General features: G+C 46.9%; 1 protein-coding gene across 1 annotated transcript in view; it reads right to left on the bottom strand.

Annotated features, from left to right (window-relative positions):
* Window positions 1-7595: 7595 nt before the first annotated feature.
* The window catches only part of TECPR1 (tectonin beta-propeller repeat containing 1), a 45960-nt gene continuing 32411 nt past the window's right edge, over window positions 7596-21144 (bottom strand). The window contains exons 20-25 of the mRNA XM_082199627.1: window positions 17998-18172; window positions 16531-16666; window positions 15525-15617; window positions 14587-14693; window positions 12977-13096; window positions 7596-7980 (exon numbers count right to left, since the gene is read on the bottom strand). Of these exons, the coding sequence (XP_082055753.1) occupies window positions 7783-7980; window positions 12977-13096; window positions 14587-14693; window positions 15525-15617; window positions 16531-16666; window positions 17998-18172 (829 nt within the window). The 3' untranslated portion in view covers window positions 7596-7782. The remainder of the gene's footprint in view (window positions 7981-12976; window positions 13097-14586; window positions 14694-15524; window positions 15618-16530; window positions 16667-17997; window positions 18173-21144) is intronic.

The following is a 21144-nucleotide window of genomic DNA, read 5'->3' as shown; positions in this document are numbered from 1 at the left end:
TGGACCAGAGCATGCCAGGCACTCCTGTCTTCCACTGCCCCCGCAGTTTGGTCAAACTCATGTTGGTAGCTTCGAGAACATCCAACCATCCCGTCCTCTGTTGTCCCCTTCTCCTTGTGCCCTCAATCTTTCCCAGGATCAGGGTCTTTTCCAGGGTGTCTTCTCTTCTCTACTTTATTTACATATAAATACACACGGAGCACTGCAACATGGCTCCCTCTCTCTCTAGCATCAGACAGCAAAGAGAAAGAACAAAGGACAATAGTCCCACTTCACGGAACACAGGAACACAAACATCCTGTCTCTGTCACTTCCCACTCTGTGGAGTCAAAACATACACCGTCATGTGATAGACAAAAATCCCATGACTGCAATCACGGAGCAGGAATTCTAACAAAAACACCAAAGAATTGTTGTTTCTACAGTGGTACCTTGGGTTAAGTACTTAATTCGTTCCGGAGGTCCGTTCTTAACCTGAAACTGTTCTTAACCTGAAGCACAACTTTAGCTAATGGGGCCTCCTGCTGCTGCCGCGCCGCCAGAGCACGATTTCTGTTCTCATCCTGAAGCAAAGTTCTTAACCCGAGGTACTATTTCTGGGTTAACGGAGTCTGTAACCTGAAGCGTATGTAACCCGAGGTACCACTATATATGCTTGAATGCTAAACATTTAGGAATACTGAAAACACAGGGCATTTCCATTCCAAGAGAATGGTGTGCAGGTTCTGTTATGAACAATGGACCTTCATGCAAAACACAACGCAAGTCATTCAGAAAGAAGATGTCGGAGCACTCCAAATCAGTTGGACAAGTACGTGCAGGGAACATAGTAGACCTAGTGGACAGGCAACACATGGAGATCTGCATTTGTTGTTGCAATGCACCCCTAATTATCACTTTTGTATAATTATAGAATTCTTGCATACCCTTAGAAGGGGCAGGGCTGTAACTTCCACAAAGGGACCCTGAATTTGCCACTACACTACTGGATGTGGGTTGTAGTAGTAGAGCAACTTCTAGGGGCACTACATTGGTAACTGTGGCTCGAAAATTACTTCTGCTGCTGCAGTAGACCACACACACACACACACACACACACACACACACACACACACCAGGCAAGAGAGAAAGAACAGCAGGAAGAATTGTTGAGAAAGGTCACCATTGTTTGCTCCCAAGAGATTATGGCAAAGGCACCTTTGCTAAAAGTCAAATCATCTGCATCATTTAGGAAGAACAGGAAAAGGGCTATTAGGCTGCAAAATGAGCATGAACAATGCAGCCCTCACTGCGGGCAAAATGGTTTTAATAGGATCTGCAGGGAACTTGATCTGCCACCAAGTGTTTGATCCTTTCCTATAGACAATCTCTCGTCTATATTCACGCACATACAGAACCCTGGATTGTATTCGAGTGGCATTTTAAGTTCAAATGTCACATCTGATTGGCTAACATAACTCTGGACGCAAGCCAAGGAGAGAGAGAGAGAGAGAGAGAGAGAGAGAGAGAGAGAGAGAGAAAGCCAGAGCTAATGTCTAACTGGATGTGACAGAACATTAAATCGCTGAGCAGCAGCTAAGGAATTCCTTTCTGTTGCTTTCAATAGGACTTTCTCGGGACTCGACCAGCCCCACTGAAATCAATGGAAGTCTGTATCTGAGAAGTCGTGCCCACAGATTTGCAACGTTTGTCTCGCTTTTGCTCGATTGATGGTCTGGGTCATTTTAAAAGTCTTTCCCTGGAAGCATGTGGCTATGTTTGTATCTCGCTTATATCCTCTGTACATGCACAGCCCTTGTAAGCTTATGCAAAGGTGTGGTTGCCATCCACTGTAATCCACAGGGCGGAAGTAGCTCTGTGGCAGGCTAATGCGTGGTCAACAGAGGTGTAGTGGCCAGGGTCACAGGGAAGGGCTGGCGCTGTGGGTAAACCACAGAGCCTAGGACTTCCCGATCAGAAGGTCGGCGGTTCAAATCCCCGCAACGGGGTGAGCTCCCGTTGCTCGGTCCCTGCTCCTGCCAACCTAGCAGTTCGAAAGCACGTCAAAGTGCAAGTAGATAAATAGGTACCACTCCGGCGGGAAGGTAAACGGCGTTTCCGTGCGCTGCTCTGGTTCGCCAGAAGCGGCTTAGTCCTGCTGGCCACATGACCTGGAAGCTGTACGCCAGCTCCCTCGGCTGATAAAGCGAGATGAGCGCTGCAACCCCAGAGTTGGCCATGACTGAACCTAATGGTCAGGGGTCCCTTTACCTTTTTATTCCTGCAGCAGTGTCTCGGGACTCAGCTACATTAGTCAAAACACAGCATTTTGAATGCGTTATAAACATGCAACACCAGAGGGCAATGGAGAGTAAAAAAAAAATCTATGTGATTTTCCATAGCGTTTTTTTCTTTTGCTATGATTTAATTTCTGACTTAATTATAGCGTTTCCCCCCATGTGTGTAGATCCATCCTCAGACTCCAGTGTCTTAGAGCCAACCAATCAGGTTTTTTAAAGTAACAGATTGGAGCCAATGAGAGTGAAATGAGGCGTGTCAGCTGCTAAGGATTGGCTCCTAGGGTTACTCTGGAGAAGGCACATGGGGAAAATACAGAGCTGTTTCTGTATGCTTGACAGGCTGGGATAGCTCAGTCGGTAGAGCATGAAATTCTTAATCTCAGGGTTGTGGGTTCAAGCCCCACATTGGGGCTTGTATTTTAATACTTTGTATTTAATACACTGTATTTTAATGCTTTGTTGGAAGCCACCCAGGGTGGCTGGGGAGACGCTGCCAGATGGGCAGGGTATAAATAATAAATTATTATTATTAGGTGGCCCTTGTCTTGCCTTCCAACTCTACAAATCTATGATTTTATGAAAGCTAAGAATTAGGAACACTGAAAACCAAAGCGCTTCATTTTCAAAAAGAATGGTGAGCAAATTCTGCTACGTGCAACAGATCTTTGGGCATACACTAAGGCAAGCGTAGTCAATATGGAGTCCTCCTTTCATACGAGAGCTGACATGGCACTCGAACTCAGTACCCACAAGTCTAGCTTGAAGGTTGGTTTCCATAGCTTACCTTTCACAAAATCTAGACATTCTCTCCTTTAAAAATAATTTTAAAAAATACAGCTCTGTGAAACTTGAGCAATTGACTCATTCTCACAGGCAGGAATTTAACCCGAGAGAACCAAAAAGGAAGGGGGGGAAAAGATATCACCTTACCTACTTTATAACAGTGTCCTTGTGCAGGGGGAAGACAAAGTTATTAATGCTTTTGGCAAAGTGATCACTAGACTAACAGTTTAGCAAGTGGCACAGAGCGTTCTGCTTAAAGTGTATACCTACCTTGAGTAAATATCAGCTTTGCCTTTGTTAGGCTCTGCTTCTTAATGGCACTGGAGGGAGAAAAATGCTGGAGGGGAAGTTGGCACTCTGAGATTGGGTTACTTTTAAGAACGCCAACTTTGGAGGGAAAGTATTTATGCAATTAAAGAACGCATCATGTTAACCGGAGATTCGTGCAATTGCTGTAGATATTTCTTTATAACTGCAGAGCTAAAAAACAACAACCATAGAGCTAAAGCAACACCATAAAACAACCATTTGGATCCCACCCCAAACTGGAGTGGGGGGCTATCAAAAATAACACTGCTCCAAAGTGGAAAAGGTTGACAGGGGAGCACAAGAGAAAGAAAGAGGCAGGCTGCAGTCTTCACCTTTGATTGTGAAACGTCGCTTTTTTTTTTTTACTTGGCATCAAATACGTTTACATATAGAAGCTCTCTAAAATGGAAGGACATGCGACATTAACTGATTTTACTTCAAATATAGAATTGCTCTAAAACCATGCCACAGTGCAATTTTCCTTCCTCTCCGCATGCCATCACACGGGACCGAGAAAGACGCAGAACGTAAGCCTCACCCTCACGAAGTGTTCTCCTGGCTCAGACCGATGGAGTCAATGAAATTAATCCCAGGATTCCTGCGGTGCAGAATAGGCCCTTCAGCAACGCACCTCTCTCTTAAACCAAGGTCTTTTCTCGGACCAGCTTAAATCCACTGGCCTGCTAATTCAGGCGCAGGGAACCTTTGTCGCTCCCTGTGTTGCTGAACTACAACTCCCATCAGCTCCAACGAGCATGGCCCATGTCAAAGGGGGTGATGGGAGTCGCAATTCGGCAACATCTGCAGGGTCAAAAGCTTTCCCACTGGTGAGATAATTGGAAGGCATAGTTTTCAACTCGGATGCCCACCCATCAACCTCTCACAGCTATTACATTCTTCTAGACCAGGCTTCCTCAACCTCGGCCCTCCAGATGTTTTGAGACTACAGTGGTGCCTCGCAAGACGAAATTAATCCGTTCCGTGAGTCTCTTCGTCTTGCGGTTTTTTCGTCTTGCGAAGCACGGCTATTAGCGGCTTAGCGGCTACAGGTATAAACTCATTCCCGCAACTGCAAGCCTCGACCACTAGGGAGCATCTGGCCATTGCATAAGCCTCGTCCAGCCTCTTAAGCAGTCCCTCCTGATGCGCTTACATAACACAAGCCCCGACCGCCGCCATCCCAGCGACCCCGGAAGATAAGATCTGCAGCAAGCACCCCGCACCTCCGATCCCGGGGCGCGCTCAGCCAAAGCGTCCCCGGACACCTGTCCTGCCACGCCTTTGCACAGCGCTCTGCAGAGCGGAGCGATGAGCCCAGCCGATCGCAGGCAGGACAAGCGGCGGCGAAGGCGGAGAGAGCGAGGCCCAGAGGGAGGAGTCTCCGGCAACGCCATCGACGGCCCCGCCGCAGCTCCGGGTCCTGGAGCCCTCCGGCTGCCGACTGCCTTTATTTTGCTGCAGGAGCCTCCTCTGCACCGGGATCCTCGCGCTCTCCCTCCGTCTCTCCATGCCTTTCAGGTGAGTGGTGTGCTCGGGCTGACTTTGGACGACCCACAGTGGGGCTTCCCTCGGCCGTGCGACCGGAGCTCGCCTTTGCGGTCACTTTGAGAAAAAGGAAAAAAAAAACTCGCAAGAAGTTTCGTCTTGCGAAGCAAGCCCATAGGGAAAATCGTCTTGCAAAGTGACGCAAAAACCGAAAAACCCTTTCGTCTTGCGCCTTTTTCGTTTTGCGAGGCATTCGTTTTGCGGGGCACCACTGTACAATTCCCATCATCCCTGGCCACTGGTCCTGCTAGCTAGGGATCATGGGAGTTGTAGACCAAAAACATCTGGAGGGCCGAGGTTGAGAAAGCCTGGTCTAGACTCCGCCTGGCTCAGATGTCCAGCAAACAGCTCCTTTTCTGATCAAGGCTGCTGTGCCTTTAATAGTTGCTCTGATGAGGCTTCTGTGATGGGAAAAATCTGTGCCTTCCACATTCTTAGCAACACAGTTCTTGTTTGTTTTTTCTAAAAAAGAAAAAGTACAAGAGTTGCAACCTGCAAGTACAGGTAGTGAACTTTTGATCATTTTCCTGCTTTCGATTCTGACTTGCATCCAGCATGTAGCCTAGGGCAGCCACACGTTGGAGGAAGCCTTAATGAAGAAGCCCCTTTGAGACCCTTTCAGCAAACACAAGATTGGGCTGTCCATGTTGAACCATACATCAAAAATATTGCATGGCGCAGCTGCGCCACTTTGCACCACTTTGGCATATGCATGGAGGCAATCATAGGTTTGCTTTGAAAGGTTCCAACGTCAGAAATGCCATCGTGGGAAGTGAGGATATAGGTCTGTCTCTCTAAATGTGCCATTTTTTAAAAAAACATATCCTGGTCACATACACCCCACTCCTGATTTTGAAGTAGTATCGTCTAGGAATGCTTCTACCAGCACTGATTTAGGGTGCAGCAGAACATGGAACTGATTGTCCAGATCAAGCAGAAATTAGTAAAGCACGTTCTGCTCTAGGGACAACTGTAGATGATTCTGTGGGGTGCCCTATGCGGCTGGCAAGATCCCTCACTCGTGGCAATACAAATCTCCCAAGCTCTGCGAAATATCAAACCTGGACTAGGAGCACTAAATGGTGTGGCAGCGCAATGGTTCATGCCCAAACGGCTCCTGTGAACTGCTTTGCTTGCAGCAGCAAACAAGGAACAAAGTGTGCATCTTTTATCTCTCCCAAAAGGAAGGTCTAATTTTAAAGTGCATCTTGAGAAGAGCTAGAGATAAAATAAGCAGCAAAGAACAAGAACGCTCCAAGTTAAAGCAAGTGACTAATGCTTTAAGAAGTGAAGTTGTGTCGATATTTGTTGTTATCAGCTGATCTACATTTTTCTTTTATTAAACTGCATACACGAGGAAATGTCCTTATTTTCTTTTAAAAAAGAAGGCAGTAAACCAAGTGTTGGCAACCTTTGGCCCAACCAGGTGTTGCTGAACTACAACTCCCATCATCCCTGGGCCAAGCTTGCTGGGGCTAAGGTGAGCTGTAGTTCAGCAACAGCTGGAGAGCCACAGGTTCCTCACTCCTGCAATATACCTTCCTCTTCCCCCCGCAATTACATACCAGCCTGACCTCCAAAATCGAAAGACAGGTGAGTGATTGTGATCAGCAACTAGATTGGCTGGTAGGGCAATTCAAAAGAGGCAAGGAGTCAGGCTGCTTTGGCTCTCTGCCTCAATTACAAGCCAGGTTACACCATCCAACCCTTCAACAATATGGTGACCTCCATATGTTATTGGACTATATCTGGAGGGTGCCAACCTGGCACTATCTAAAGTGGGTGAGTGGTGGCAAGGAGCTGTAAGGTGCAGGAGCATCCAATGTGCTTTCTATTGGCTTGCCGCACTTGCAGTTGTTAGAAGATGTGCTGGTGATTTTTCATGGGCGCCAACTGACACGGGGCAGCCAGTTGCCGACCAGTGCTGCTGACTTACTTTGTTTTGATATTATTTTAGAGCAGATCTAACTGGTACTGCAAAAGAAAAGAAGAAAGCAGTAGGACATTACACAGGATTAACCCTAAGAGTTTCAGTTTCAGCAAATCACCTCCGAAAAGGGAGAGGGATTCTCACCGGTCAAGAACTTGACCTCACACAGCAGATCCAATGAAATTAGTGGGATCATCATTTCACAGGTTTGATGAAAAGGGGGGGGGGGACCAGGACATCACGACTCTTATTTACATTCGTCTCAGTTTTCATAGCAGCTGCCTAAAAAAAGGGCTCAGCTTAATTGGGAAGATCTGGCATCATCGTAGCCTATTCGGCAGTGCTGTGCATAATAAATATTACGAAGAGAATAAATTAATTACAAAAAAGACCCAACAACAGCGCCCTCCCACAAAAACAAACATAAAAAAGGTTCACTTAGAAAAATCCAGTTCTAATGAACAACGCATCTAAAGGACGGAAAGTTCGGACTGTCCTGCTCTTGTTGTTGTTAGACTACAGCTCCCATCACCACCAACCATTGGCTATGTTGACTGATGGGAGCTGGAGTCCCGCAGCAATCAGAGAGGACCAGGTTTGATTCCCTGGATCCATGGTTCTGATCTGCAGAGGCTTGTGGCTGTGCGAACTCCTCAGTGTTTCAAGGGGGGGGGGGGCTTGCATGGGGGGGTGTCTTCTATTATAGTCTCCCAAAACCCACTGAAATAAACAAAAGGTCTACAACCAACCACAGAACTAGGCAGATTTGGACTCCTTAAGCCTTCACGAACACACAACTCCCTCTTCCGTCCGGGCAAGACTAAAGTGTTCAGAAACAGGCACAGATCCACTGAAACTTTACACCGATTGGGAGTGCGTGAAGTGAGTGGAGAGGAAGCAAAATCCTACACCCACGTCTCTAGAGAATGGAGCGCATTAACATTGCACAGCATGCCGGTCCAAGCCCTGAGCCGTGTCCACCAAGACGGTGTTTTGGGGAGGGTCTCCTCTTCCTTCGCTCTCTCCAGTTTCAGTTTCGTTGGGCTCAGTGGGACGCCCTGCAGAGGCTTCCTGGGCTACGGCCTTGGTGCTCTCCATGGCGTTCGCTCTTACTGTGATGTGCTCCCATCCTCCCTGCCAAAGAAGAAAAGGGAAAAATCAGCCACATGTTTGGAGAAGAGTCTGCTGTGCAACAGCTATCCGACATGGACAAGTAAAGCCTCTTTAAGAATACAAGAAGAGCCTTCCTGGATAAAGGCCAATGGCCCACTTAAGTCCAGCACCCTTTTCTCTTGTAAATGGACCCGTGGGAAGATTTACAAGCCAGGGAAAATATCCGGAAAATGAGCGAGGTCCCAACCAAAGAAGAATGGCAACTTAAAAGTGATGGAATATGCTCAGCTCGCGGGTCTAACTTATAGAATAAGAGAACGAAGAAGAACATTTGTTTAAAGAAGATTGGAAAATGTTTACTGAATATATGGGGGGGGGGAATTGTATACACTTGAAAACGCCGGCAGCATTAAGATAAATTCAACAGTGTAAATTAGTTTTGATGGAAGTAATAATGGGAATACTGAATGGTTTAGTTTATATAAAATAGGCAGGGATTGGACTTCCGGGTTAGCGCCATCGCCGAATGGCGGACTCCCTCCGGGCTCCGGAGGGAGTCGGCTCGGCAGGGGTCGGGTCCTACCGCGCCGGCGACGCGGGGACCCTTAAAAACCACGGGAACGGATCCCGTGGACATGGTGACTCGGCTGGCACCTTTATCGCCCTCCCGGCTCGTGAAGGAGCCTTTTTAAAGGCTACGGATCGGGCGCCGGGGAGTGGCGTGGTGCTTTGAGTCCTCCGCTTCCCCTGCCGGGCGCAGCCGCATGCCATCCGGCGGAGAGCGCTGGCTTCTTCCAAAGGAAATTCGGACAATTAACAACAACCCGTGAGTAATTGGGCAACCGGGTATAAAAGGAGGAAAAAAGAAAATTTTTTCCGGATCTGGCACGAGCGGGAGGGGATCCAAAAAGGAAGTCAGTCCCCTCCCTGATTGTAAACATGCTAAAACAAGGACTGAGAAACCAAGATCGATTTAGAAGTTAATTGATGACAAAAATTACTAACTCCACGATGTGAATTATAAGAACTGTGCTGGAGGAGAAGAGTCGAGGGTGAGAGGAAAAAGGCAACCCCCCCCTGGGAACCGGGGCGATTCGGAGAACCTGGCGAAGAGAGATGGAGAATTTGACAGCTGTCAAAGGAGCTGTCAAAGCTGGAAAATATAAAGAGGACTTTGCTACAAGTTTTTTGCTGGTTAATTTTGTTACAATTTGATATAAATATGGATATAAACTGTCGGGAAAAAGAAACAACAATTTGACTTTTGGACTAGAGGATACAAAGTTATTGCAACCCCCCTAGAGGGGTTTCGGGACATTACAAGTGTCGTATGTGGAAAACTACTCTGGGATGTGCATAGGTCTTATCTCCTGGGAAAGCTGCAGAACTAAAATATTATTTTGTCTACAGAGGTGACCATAATACAATAGAATCTTCTATTGAAGCAAGAAAGGAACTGGACGTAAGTCTTTGTCCCTGAATAACAAACCTCTGTAGAGACACTAAGTTTTGAAACAAGAATGTTTTGACAGCTGAACAAGACAGAAACCTGAGAAAACAAGAAATAAAAGAGTGAATGACTAAATACGACACGGAAAGAACAACGGGAGGAGCAACAAAAGATTAAGGAAAATTAAAGGCCTCTATTAGACTGGATTTATGAAGTTAAATATTATTAAAACAACCAAATCTGAAGAAACCGGCAAGATGGACTGAGAAAAATTTGGCTGTGGACTTAAGATCTCCAGGCCGACAACATATAGACAAATGGACATGGGGAATCAAAACCGGGGAAGGGAGGGGGAATCCTAGAATCCAAAGGCTTTGTAACCAATTTTTTTTGAACTTTTCTATATATTCTATCTTATATCCTTTATAACTTTGATCCTATATGTTTTCGTTTTTTCTTTTTTTAGAAAGGGGGAACTCGTGGAAGGAATGAGAGCTGATTTTGGGGGGGAAATTTTGTTTTATTATAAGATGAGGAGTGATGTTAAGATTGTGTAAATTTAAATTGGTTTATGAGTAAAATATATTAGGCTTAAATTTGGGGATGAGAACTTGTGGAACCAACTTAGGGAAAGGGGAATACAGTCGGGAGGGGAAGGAGGAAGTCCCAGAAAGAAGGCTATGAAAAGAAGGGTCTAAACTAGTCTCTCTTTTTCTTTTTCTTCTTTATCTTTTTTATCTTTTCTATTCTGTTATTATTGGAAATTTAATAAATATGATTATAAAAAAAAATATATAAAATAGGCAGGGATTTATGCTATGCAAAATGAAGCATGGAAAGAGAAGGAGGGAAGTCACTGATATTTTAAGGTTGTCTAAATGAATATTCTAAATTGTAAAACAGAAAGTTCATTAATATATATATATATATATATATATATATATATATATATATATATATATATATATGCAGGTTTTGGTGTCTTCGGGTGTCTTCCCGTGTAAGAGTCGGGGTGTCTGTGCGACGTTTCGACGAGGTCTCACTCGTCATCTTCAGGCTGGTGCTTTCGGCTTCTTGTTACTGGAACAGAGCAGAGTCTGGTGTGAGACACCAGACTCTGCTCTGTTCCAGTAACAAGAAGCCGAAAGCACCAGCCTGAAGATGACGAGTGAGACCTCGTCGAAACGTCGCACAGACACCCCGACTCTTACACGGGAAGACACCCGAAGACACCAAAACCTGCATTCCTGTACCCGTGAAAATCTACGAAAGCATATATATATATATATATATACACACTTGTAGTCAAGCAACCTGCTCTTTTGCTATAATGGAATGCTTCTTTCAGTCCTAATTTCAGCACGTAGAGAAGACCCTGCGGACACCAGGGGAATGTTTTTGTGGGCATGTGTGTACCTGTAGTCACCATACTGGCAACCCTTGGTGTAGGGTGTGTGTGTGTGTGTGTGTGTGTATACAGTCTAGGCACCTGCCAACCATACATGTGGCTGTTCTACCCGGCTCTGCTTACAAATTTTCTCCAAATGGTGCCCGGAAAATCAGCAGGCCCTAACAAATTCCAGCTGTTTGTGTCTTTTATTATTATTATTATTATTAGTATGTATTTGTAGTAGTATACAGCCCCTGTAGATCATGGGTAGGCAAACTAAGGCTTGGGGGCAATCGCCTTCTAAATCCAGCCTGCGGATGGTCCGGGAATCAGCGCATTTTTACATGAGTAGATGTGTCCTTTTATTTAAAATGCATCTCTGGGTTATTTGTGGGGCATAGGAATTCGTTCATTTTTATTATTTTTTCAAAATATAGTCCGGCCCCACCACAAGGTCTGAAAAAGTTTGCTGACCGCTGCTGTAGATCTTAGGGCCGATCACAACATAAAATTACAATGTAAAAAAACTCGCAAAATCCGTAACAGAAATGAGAACAGAAACAAACCAATCGCCCCCACTTCCACAACACATTTAAAAGGCCATTGGATGTCCATCAACCAAAGACCTGGCTGAACAGGACCATTTTAGCCTGGTGCCTAAAGGTGTATAATGAAGGCGCCAGGCGAGCCTCACTGGGGAGAGCTTTCTCCAACCGGGAACCACTGCAGAAAAGGTTCGTGGGTTGCCACCCTCCAGACCTCTTGTGGAGGAGCAACACAAAGAAGAAGAAGAAGAGAGTTTGGATTTGATATCCCCCTTTATCACTACCCTAAGGAGTCTCAAAGCGGCTAGCAATCTCCTTTCCCTTCCTCCCCCACAACAAACACTCTGTGAGGTGAGTGGGGCTGAGAGACTTCAGAGAAGTGTGACTGGCCCAAGGTCACCCAGCAGCTGCATGTGGAGGAGCGGAGACGCGAACCCGGTTCACCAGATTACGAGACTACCGCTCTTAACCACTACACCACACTGAAGTACATTGAAGGCCCCTGCCAGGTGTCCATAGGTAGGGAGTTCTGACGTTTGGATGCTGCCAGCTGCGTAGCGTGAGTTGTCAGCACCCGGGGCAACGCAAGTAATTTGCGCCCCCTAACCCGGGGCAAGGCAAGTAATTTGCGCCCCCCAACCCCTAACCTGCGAGTTGCCGCTGGCGCTGCCGCGCAAACAACGCTGCTTGCCCGGAGGAGGATGGAGGCAGAAGCAGCCGCCGCCTGTGACTGGGCCGAGGGGATGGTGGCGGCGCCGGGGTGCGGAGGCTGCCCGTGCCCGGCCAGGCGTCGGTGGCGGCGTCGGCGCTGCTGCAGCGGCTGCTCCTCCTGCGAGCAGTGAGCGGAGCGCAGCCACAGCGACGGCGGGGGGCGCGCGCGCTAGGGCGCAAGGCTGGCGGTGGCGGCGGGGAGCCCGGCGGAGGAAGGAACTTGTCCCTTCCCTCTGGACTCGCGCCCCCCCAGATGTTGCGCCCGGTGCGGCCGGCACCCCTGGCACCCCCCCACGCTACGCCACTGGATGCTGCCACACAAATTCTAAGCAGAGGTTATTAACTGAGCAGGCTGTAAGGCAACATGAAGCATCCAGGCCAAGAGGCAAGCAAAACCAACATGCAACAGCAACAAAAAATATATATAAATCTGAGGCATTCTGGAGCTGAACACCTACATCTGCCCCAGCTGCAACAAAACAAGTCTCTCCCTTGTCGTTCTCTACAGCAGGCGCTGTAACCCCAAAGGTGAACTCCTTCATTGTCTCCCGAGACAAATGGATGCCATGATGATGAAGAAGAAGCGTTTGGATTTGATATCCCGCTTTATCACTACCCTAAGGAGTCTCAAAGCGGCTAACAATCTCCTTTCCCTTCCTCCCCCACAACAAACACTCTGTGAGGTGAGTGGGGCTGAGAGACTTCACAGAAGTGTGACTGGCCCAAGGTCACCCAGCAGCTGCATGTGGAGGAGCGGAGACACGAACCCGGTTCCCCAGATTACGGATCTACCGCTCTTAACCACTACACCACACTGGCTCTCAGAAGCGCCTCAGAAATTGATCCCAGGGTCTGGGTAGCTTCATATGGAGAGAGGCGATCCTTGAGGAACTGTGGTCCTGTGCCGTTGAAGGTACTCACCCCAATGCCGTAGTCCCAGGAATGGCCTTTTGGCTCCATTGGCTGGACTCCCGTCCGATGACAGACCGTTCCACAGCTCAAGCTATGGCTCCCTTGTACTTTGTCAGCTATCACCCAGACCTAGAAAACAGGAATAGGGCTGATGATGCCACGCACACCATGTTATTTCTTCCTACACTATTGATTACCAATACTAAAATCAACCAACCAAGGGGGGTGCTTTTCCCATTACCAAAATCCCTGTGCAAAAGGAGGACACGTCCATGTAGCAATTTACATGCTTCCCAGGTGCAGTCAGCTATGCATGTGGACAGGTTTTTCATTCTGGGTGCAGCTTGGGAGTTGGCAAGCTGCAGCCAGCTTCCAAAACATGCAAACAGAAAGAGAAGAGAGAAACTCGCATGTTGCAAACGCAATGGATCTTCGTTCAGGCTGGGTTGAAAATGTGAAGTGGCTTTAAACTGGGGATGGGGAAACTCTGGCCTTCCAGATGTTGTTGGACTACAACTCCCACCCCAAATTTCAGCAGCGCCCTGTGCAACACAAAGGTTCGCCTCTCTCATTCCATTCTACAGCATTTTTCAGTGCGGCGCCCAGTCCGAATGGACCATTTGCCCTACCCTAAAACCACCTCTGTTCCCCTCATTTCTGACCACTCTCCAAGCTGGTTGGAGCTGATGGGAATTGCAGTCCAAAAGATCTGGCGGGCACCAAACAGATGCACTCTGATGTAGATGTATCAGATCATGGGGATCATTCCAATGTCACAACAGAGAAGAATGAATGAGAAGCACCAAGCAATTAAATCTTGCTTTATTACTTGCGAAAACCGACAGAAAGAAGTGGAAGGAGCCACACTACAACTTTCCACAAACCCCTTTTCTTTCTCTCTCTCTCTCTCTCTCTCTCTCTCTCTCTCTCTCTCTCTCTCTCAAAGGCTGGGCCAGGATCGGTGGAAGCTGGTCCATGAGGGTTAAGTCTGGTGGTTCCCTCCCTGCAAGAAGTGAGGTTACAGGGAACCAGGCAGAGGGCCTTCTCGGTGGTGGCACCTGCCCTGTGGAACACCCTCCTGTCAGATGCCAAGGAAAGAAACAGCTATCTGACTTTTGGAGGACATCTGAAGGCAGCCCTGTATAGGCAATCTTTTAATGTTTGATGATGTTATGTTTTGCTGGAAGCCGCCCAGAGTACCTGGGGCAACCCAGTCAGATGGTCAGCATATAAATAATAAATTTATTATTATTAAGTGTGCCACTGCCCCACCAACCTCAGGCTGCTCTCAGTTGGCCCCCACCTGGCTACTTATCAGCCCAGGGGGTGGGCCCTGGCTGTCACCTTCATCCTCCTTAGTGCTGCCCTTGTAGAACTCAGCAAGGAAGAGGATGGGGGCAAAACCAGAATGAGTTGGCTCTGCCTGTCATTGGCTCTGGCGCCACCTACTGTTGGACCTCCCTGTCTTACTATAGGGACTAGTCACCACAGGCCAGGGTGGTCTGTGCCCTTTCCTTAAGGTAAATAAACAACCTTAGTGAACAATCCTTTACAAAACAAGTTTATGGTGTCCCCTTCAATCATCGTTCCAAAGAGATACATTGACGGCGCACTCAGACCTGGTCCAAAGGCCCAACGGACACTTTGCGGACGTTGTTTGAAATGTGGTCCCAGCTGGAGCCTTGAGGGTAGCTTGGTGTGATTCCCTGGCGATACCACAGATTACCTACAAAAGGAAAAGTTTGGCATGGACATGAGATGATCTGCCCCATTATTGCATTTGTGAACATCATACTTCAAAAGTCGGAAGACAATCCTGTAATGCAGAAGAGGTGAACTTTTTTTGGTTCCCGAAGTGCTGATCACTGAGCTGGCAAAGTCTTATTTTTCCCCTTCCCATCAACTGATGGGAAGGGGGAGAAGAAGCCTGCATTTTGCGAACATTGGCTGCATGCAAGAAAATTCCCACTGGCAGCCAATGCGTGCAGAAACCCCTGGCTCTCACTCCCTGGGCTGGGAACAAAATTACACACAGATCCCGCTTTCTGAACACCATGCACTCCCATGAAATTGATCATTAGGCAAATGTTCACATAATGAGCTGATGATTTCCATTATTTCCGATGGGAACATTTCTAATCCATGATTTGTCTGATTTCTCTCCCTCCCTCCCAGGTTTCCCTCCGAAATGGTTGAGGATGACCATCAAAACACAAACAAGTGAGGAAGTGACAAACTCCAAATGTCTGGATATCTGAATCAGCTGTTCGTGTAGCAAGATTCGGGTTCATTGTGTTTGGATAACCGAGATTTCAGATAATGAGAGTTCCGACAATGGGACTTGCATGTACTTCCTCTTGCTCCCTTCCACCTTCATAATCAAAACACACTTGGTGCTACTGCACAATCTCAGTTCCTGACAAATAATCATTCAATACTGGTTGCAGACACCCCTTATCTTTTAAGGTGCCATAAGATTCCTGGTTGTGTTTTGGTGCAACAGATTTAAGACAACTGCGGACTACACCCCTCTGGAAACAGAAAGCTAGCAGCTCACCATTTTTATCCACAACAAAGACAGAGGTTCGCCCAACAGAGACTTGCTTTATCTTCTGCTTCGGGGGAGAAGGAATATGGTACCAGCAGTCACCTGTACAATGACAGAGACAGCCAGACAGCCATGAAACAACACTAATAATTATAGCATGATTTATAGTCAGTGATGCAAAACCCAGAACCTTCAGAAACACCCGCATGCAGGAATCAACACAGCAGAGGGCCTGTTCTGGCCCTTTTCCAGTGGGGCAGCTATACTGTGGCTTATCACGTTATCTTCAGCATACTCAGTGGTGACTCTAGATCTGGACTTGCACAGGATTCCCCCGGTGGAACCCCCTCCCAGAGTGGATTCACCTTCTTGCCATTGTCCATCTGCTCGCCTTCTTCTACAAGACCTAATCCACATCACTCCAGAAAGGGCAAAGTGATCTGGGTCCATGCACACAGGAAAACAAGCCTAAAACTCTGCTCCTGGACATGCTAATTTTGTAGGTGCAGGGATGCAGGTGTTGATGTGCTTCAATCTTTCTTCTTTTTACTGTTAATTTTAATTATCTTCAAATGTTTTTAATGGCTCTTAACTGTTTTGATTGATAAAATAATATATATATATTTTAAAAATATTTCTAATAGTTTTAGTATTGCCAATACAGTGGTACCTCGTGTTACGGACTTAATCCATTCCGGAGGTCTGTTTGTAACAGGAAACCGCTCATAACATGAGGCGTGCTTTCTCTAATGGCACCTCCCGCTGCTGCCGTGCCCCTGGAGCATGACTTCTGCTCGCATCCCGGGGCAAAGGTCGCAACAAGGGGCATCTATTTCTGGGTTAGCGGAGCACGTAACCCACAGCATTCGTAAGGGGGGCGGTATGTAACACGAGGTACCACTGTGGTTTAAATGTTTCCTGCAAACCACTTAAGAGGTTTTACTTCAATCAAAGCAGGGTGTTAAGTTTTGTTAACTAAAAAAAATAAACATGTGGCCAGTGGTCACAGGCTTACCTTCAGGTTTCTTTGGCGATACTGAACCGCGATAGAAGATGGAGCCATCGCGGGCCACGGCCCAAACCTGGTGAAATGCTCCGATGGAAACCGAAACGAAGGGCTGATCTGTTCCCACGTGGAGCCAGGATGTTCCCTAATTGGGGGGCAGGGGAGGGGAAGAGAGAGAATGCACTAGCTACCCAATTTCAGTGGTTCCTGAACTTCTAAGACAGGTACCAATAACAGAGGATTTCATCCTTCTGCAAAGCAATTCCCAGGGCAAGCAAAGTTGCATGACTGTGTCCTGAGACTGGAACGGCCTACTAAAAATGCACAGGACTTCTTCAAAGATGCATTTGGTTCTAGATGCAAGGTAGGCTGACTACAAGCACTGAAGTTCAAAACTCCAACGCTAGATGTGGTCTCAGGCTGCTACTGGGAGATGAGGGGACCCAGTCAGACCCCCTATGTTGACCTGGTTGGGCTCAGTTAGGGCAATGGGGCACTGCCTCACCAACCTCAGCCTTCCTACTTTCTAACGGGTCCAGAAGGTGGCTCTGTCTGTTCTGCTTCCTCCTCAGCCTCAGTGCTGCCCTTGTAAAACTATGTGGGCAAATGGGGACAAAGGATATGGCCATCGTTGGCTCTGCTTCCATCTCCTGCCTAGGTCCTTCCTTTCCCCAAACCCCTCGCCACTTTCCAGAACTGTCTCCATCAGAGGCAAGACAGGAAGGCCTTGTTTAGTAAGTTCAGTGGGGGGTCACTTGCCACTTGGCTCCTCCCATCCCATCACTGCCTCCCTTCAGTGATCGTTCCACCTTGCCATTGCTACAATTATGTAACGTTAAGCACTGGCTCCTGGATTCGCTTATTTTCATCGGCCCTCCTCTTCCCCCTTTCCTTTTGTGTCGTGTCTATTAGATTTAAATGGAACACAATGGCAAAAAAGAGGTGGCATTCTGAGTATAGAAATGATACCTGAATAGAAAGATAGCTAGCAAGAAGATAAAACTCCATGGGTCCCCCTAGGTATGTTTGAAGTAACACTTGCACATGAAGATTGACCCTAACATGCCCCATTAAAAAAACAACATTTATAACTGATTACCGAAGAGCATAAAGGTAAATGTAAAGGGACCCGACCATTAGGTCCAGTCATGGACAACTCTGAGGCTGCAGCACTCATCTCGCTTTATTCGCCGAGGGAGCCGGCGTACAGCTTCTGGGTCATGTGGCCAGCATGACTAAGCCACTTCTGGCTAACCAGAGCAGCACACGGAAATGCCATTTACCTTCCCGCCGGAGTGGTACCTATTTATCTACTTGCACTTTGACGTGCTTTCGAACTGCTAGGTGGGCAGGAGCAGGGACCGAGCAACGGGAGCTCACCCAAGAGCATACAAACTAACAAAGTGCACAAGTGATGTTATTTATTCATTTCAGGTGCTCAGTTTGCACAAACACACGAGAAAGTAAAAGGCTCACAGCTGGGTTTTGGGGCGTGATGCATAGTCGACAAAGCACATCTCCCTTGTCGCTGATAGCCCAGAGAGCCACAAACTCGTCCTCAGCAGCCAGAGATTCAGGAATGATGGAAACGTCCCACAGGGCTATTGGGGGGACTTCCAGCCAAGGACCACTGGTGACGTATCTGCATTTCCTGGAAAGGCAAGGGAGAGAGAAAGGAGGTGAGTAAAAGGGCAATGGCAGAGGACCTGCCTTGCACACAGGAAGTCCAAGGTTCAATCCCCAGGTAGCTCTGGGAGAGACCCTCTGCCTGAAATTATTGGGACTGCTGCCAGCCAGAGCAGACAATACTGAAGATCAATTTCTTACAAATGCATGAACATTTATGATGCTATGAAGCAGTGTGAGAAGGGTCGTGGGTGGCAGGGTGCAAACACTTTCAAAACCTGATGCAGGGAATTGCGGTGGGGAACGTGGCTGAATTTTGAGGGCCAAACAACCCCTTCTTTTCCCCATCTGCAGCTGCAGGATATACAACGGTTTGAGACCCGAGGGGGCCTTGCAAAGCACCAGGAACTGGCGCTTCAGGGCCCAGAAAAACCTGAACTTGCAGCCAACGGGAGGCCAAAAACTGCAGTGGGCAGCAATTCAAGTTGTAGGTTTACAGAAGCTAACGAAGGCGTGTGTGTTTTACCGATTAGCCAAATGAGCATGATGCAACGTTGGGCCTGGGTGAACAGCAGTTCAGCACAAGAAGATACTTAGATTTTTTTTTTTAATAAAATTTTTATTGGGTTTTCACATTTTATATAGACAAAGACAAAAACACGAAAAACATAAAAACAAACAAACAGAAAAATAAAACAACAAACATATATAGTTTCCAAAAAAAAACTTATTTTCTAACCCTGGTCATTGACTTCCCCCCACCCCCTCCCTTGCATCCCTATTCCCAAATTTGTATCAGCAAATTGGCATTTCCTTATCCATCTTAATATTAGTCCTTTATATATATATATATATATATATATATATATATATATATATATATATAAAAGCAAAATTAAATTTATTCTAAGTTGGACCTCAGTTCCCTTCCAACGATTTCCCATTTTGTCTTAAATAATAATCTTGTTAGCTAAATCCCATAGTCTTAAGTGTTGTTGAAACTAGATTCTTCCCTCCCTTCCTTCCCCGGTTTGTGTCCCTTCCGAAAACATGTCCAAAATAGCAGTTATTAGCCCGGATTCCTTACGTCCGAGGCTCTCAAATCTCTTTCAGTCCCTCTCCGCCGGCCTAGTTGGCAATCCTTTATGTCGGTCTTCACGTCTCGAAAGAGTTCTTTCACAGTCAGTCCAAAATCTCTTCCCATATTTGCAAGTAACTGCTGAGGAATTTCCACAAGGCATGAATTTTGAACATAATCAAAATCAGAGTCTATGTGGAGGCCCCAATTATATTTCTTTATTTTAAATTCCTTGATTTCATAAATTCCCAGGGCCTCCACTTTCATCTTCTGGATCTTTCGTAGATTTGTAGTAGGTTCAGTCCAATAGTCTCCTTGTTTATATTCCACAGATGTCAGCTTCTGGACAATATTTTCCCATTTCAGTTCTTCTCTTTCTTGTTTTGTCTTCTCCTCTTCTTTGGTTATCATTTCCGGCTCAGCTGTGGATTCTTTCTCAGCCAGGTTCTCATTACATTGAACAGAACTACTTGTTTCAGGATTCAAGGTCATCAATTGTTCACTCATAGCCGTAGTCTGTTCCTGTAAGATTCCAACCAAATAAAACATCCTTTCGATTTCTCCCAGTATCTTTCCATCCACAGCCATTGTAATTCCACAGATTTCCCCCTAGAGGGAATCTGGTTACTTAGTGTTCTTTTCTCCAACAGTCCTCTGTCTTATTATTGATTCTTTGTTTCCAACAATTTTAGTTCAATTGTAACTCCTTTTAATCCAGAGGGGTCTTAAGTAGCAATTTTTCTACTATTAACAGTCCGTTTGACAGCTTTGACAGCTGTCAAACTCTGCTCTTCTTATACAAGCTCCAAAGTAGGACACTCCCGGGCCCGGGAGGGGGGGTTGCTTACAACAGAAATATACCCCTTCCAACACTCCTCTCTCCTGCTCAAAAAAAAAAAAAAAAATTCCTTTTCCAAATCTTGGAAGTTACTGTCTTTTTAAACTCACCCTTTACAGGGTAGGCACTCCAGCTTAGTTCTTTTATCGTTGCTCTGGATCGTCTGCAAGGGGGGGGGGTGCGGACTTCCTTTTAACACATCCCCCGATCGTCTCAAATTCAATAGGTGAAATTCTTAGAATCCAAATTCAATTAACTCACGGGTTCTTTTTCTCAGCCGAATTTCAAGGAAGGAAGTCAGCGCTCTCCGGTCATGGCTCGCGGCTTCGCTCAGCAGAGGTAGCGATGGACTCTCGGTGCCACGCCACCCCCCGTATCCCCTCCGCAGCCTTTAAAAAGGCTCTTTGCGAATCAGGGGGGGCGCTTAAGGCACCCACCGAGTCTTCAGTCCGCAGGCTTCCGTGCCTGCGGTTTTAAGGGTCCCCGTGTCGCCGGCACGGCAAAGACCCGTCCCCCGCTGAGCCGATTCCCTCCGGAGCTCGGAGGGAATCCGCCATTCCCAGATCGCGCCAACCCCGGAAGTCCGATACTTAGAAAGCCAAGCTAATAAGGGCACTGTTGTGTGGTGGTCGGGAGGTCAAAGGGCAAAGAGAATGGTCAGGGCACTGATACCTTCCAGCTTGGCATGGAAATAAAAAAAAACTACCCAACTCGTTCCTCCTACATTTGCTTTGCTTTATTGGGGGGGGGGTGAGTGGAGATTGGACGGCCGGTCCAAAAGGATCTACAGTGGTGCCTCGCAAGACGAAAAGAATCCGTTCTGTGATTCTCTTCGTTTAGCGGTTTTTTTGTCTTGCGAAGCAAGCCCATTGACGGATTAGCAGATTAGCGCTATTAGCGCCTTATCTGCTGATCGGATCAGCTAATAAGCAGCTTAGCGGCTTAGAAAAAGGGGGGGAACCAGCAGGAACTCGCAAGACACTGTCGTCTTGCGAAGCAAGCCCATAGGAAATTCGTCTAGCGAAGCACCTCCGAAACGGAAAACTCTTTCATCTAGCGAGTTTTCCGTCTTGCGAGGCAT

This window comes from Podarcis vaucheri (genome assembly GCF_965113315.1).
Source record: "Podarcis vaucheri genome assembly, chromosome: 14".
In the NCBI taxonomy this organism is placed as follows: domain Eukaryota; kingdom Metazoa; phylum Chordata; class Lepidosauria; order Squamata; family Lacertidae; genus Podarcis; species Podarcis vaucheri.
The sequence above is the reverse complement of the archived record's forward strand: the minus strand, read 5'-3'. Positions and strand labels throughout refer to the sequence as shown.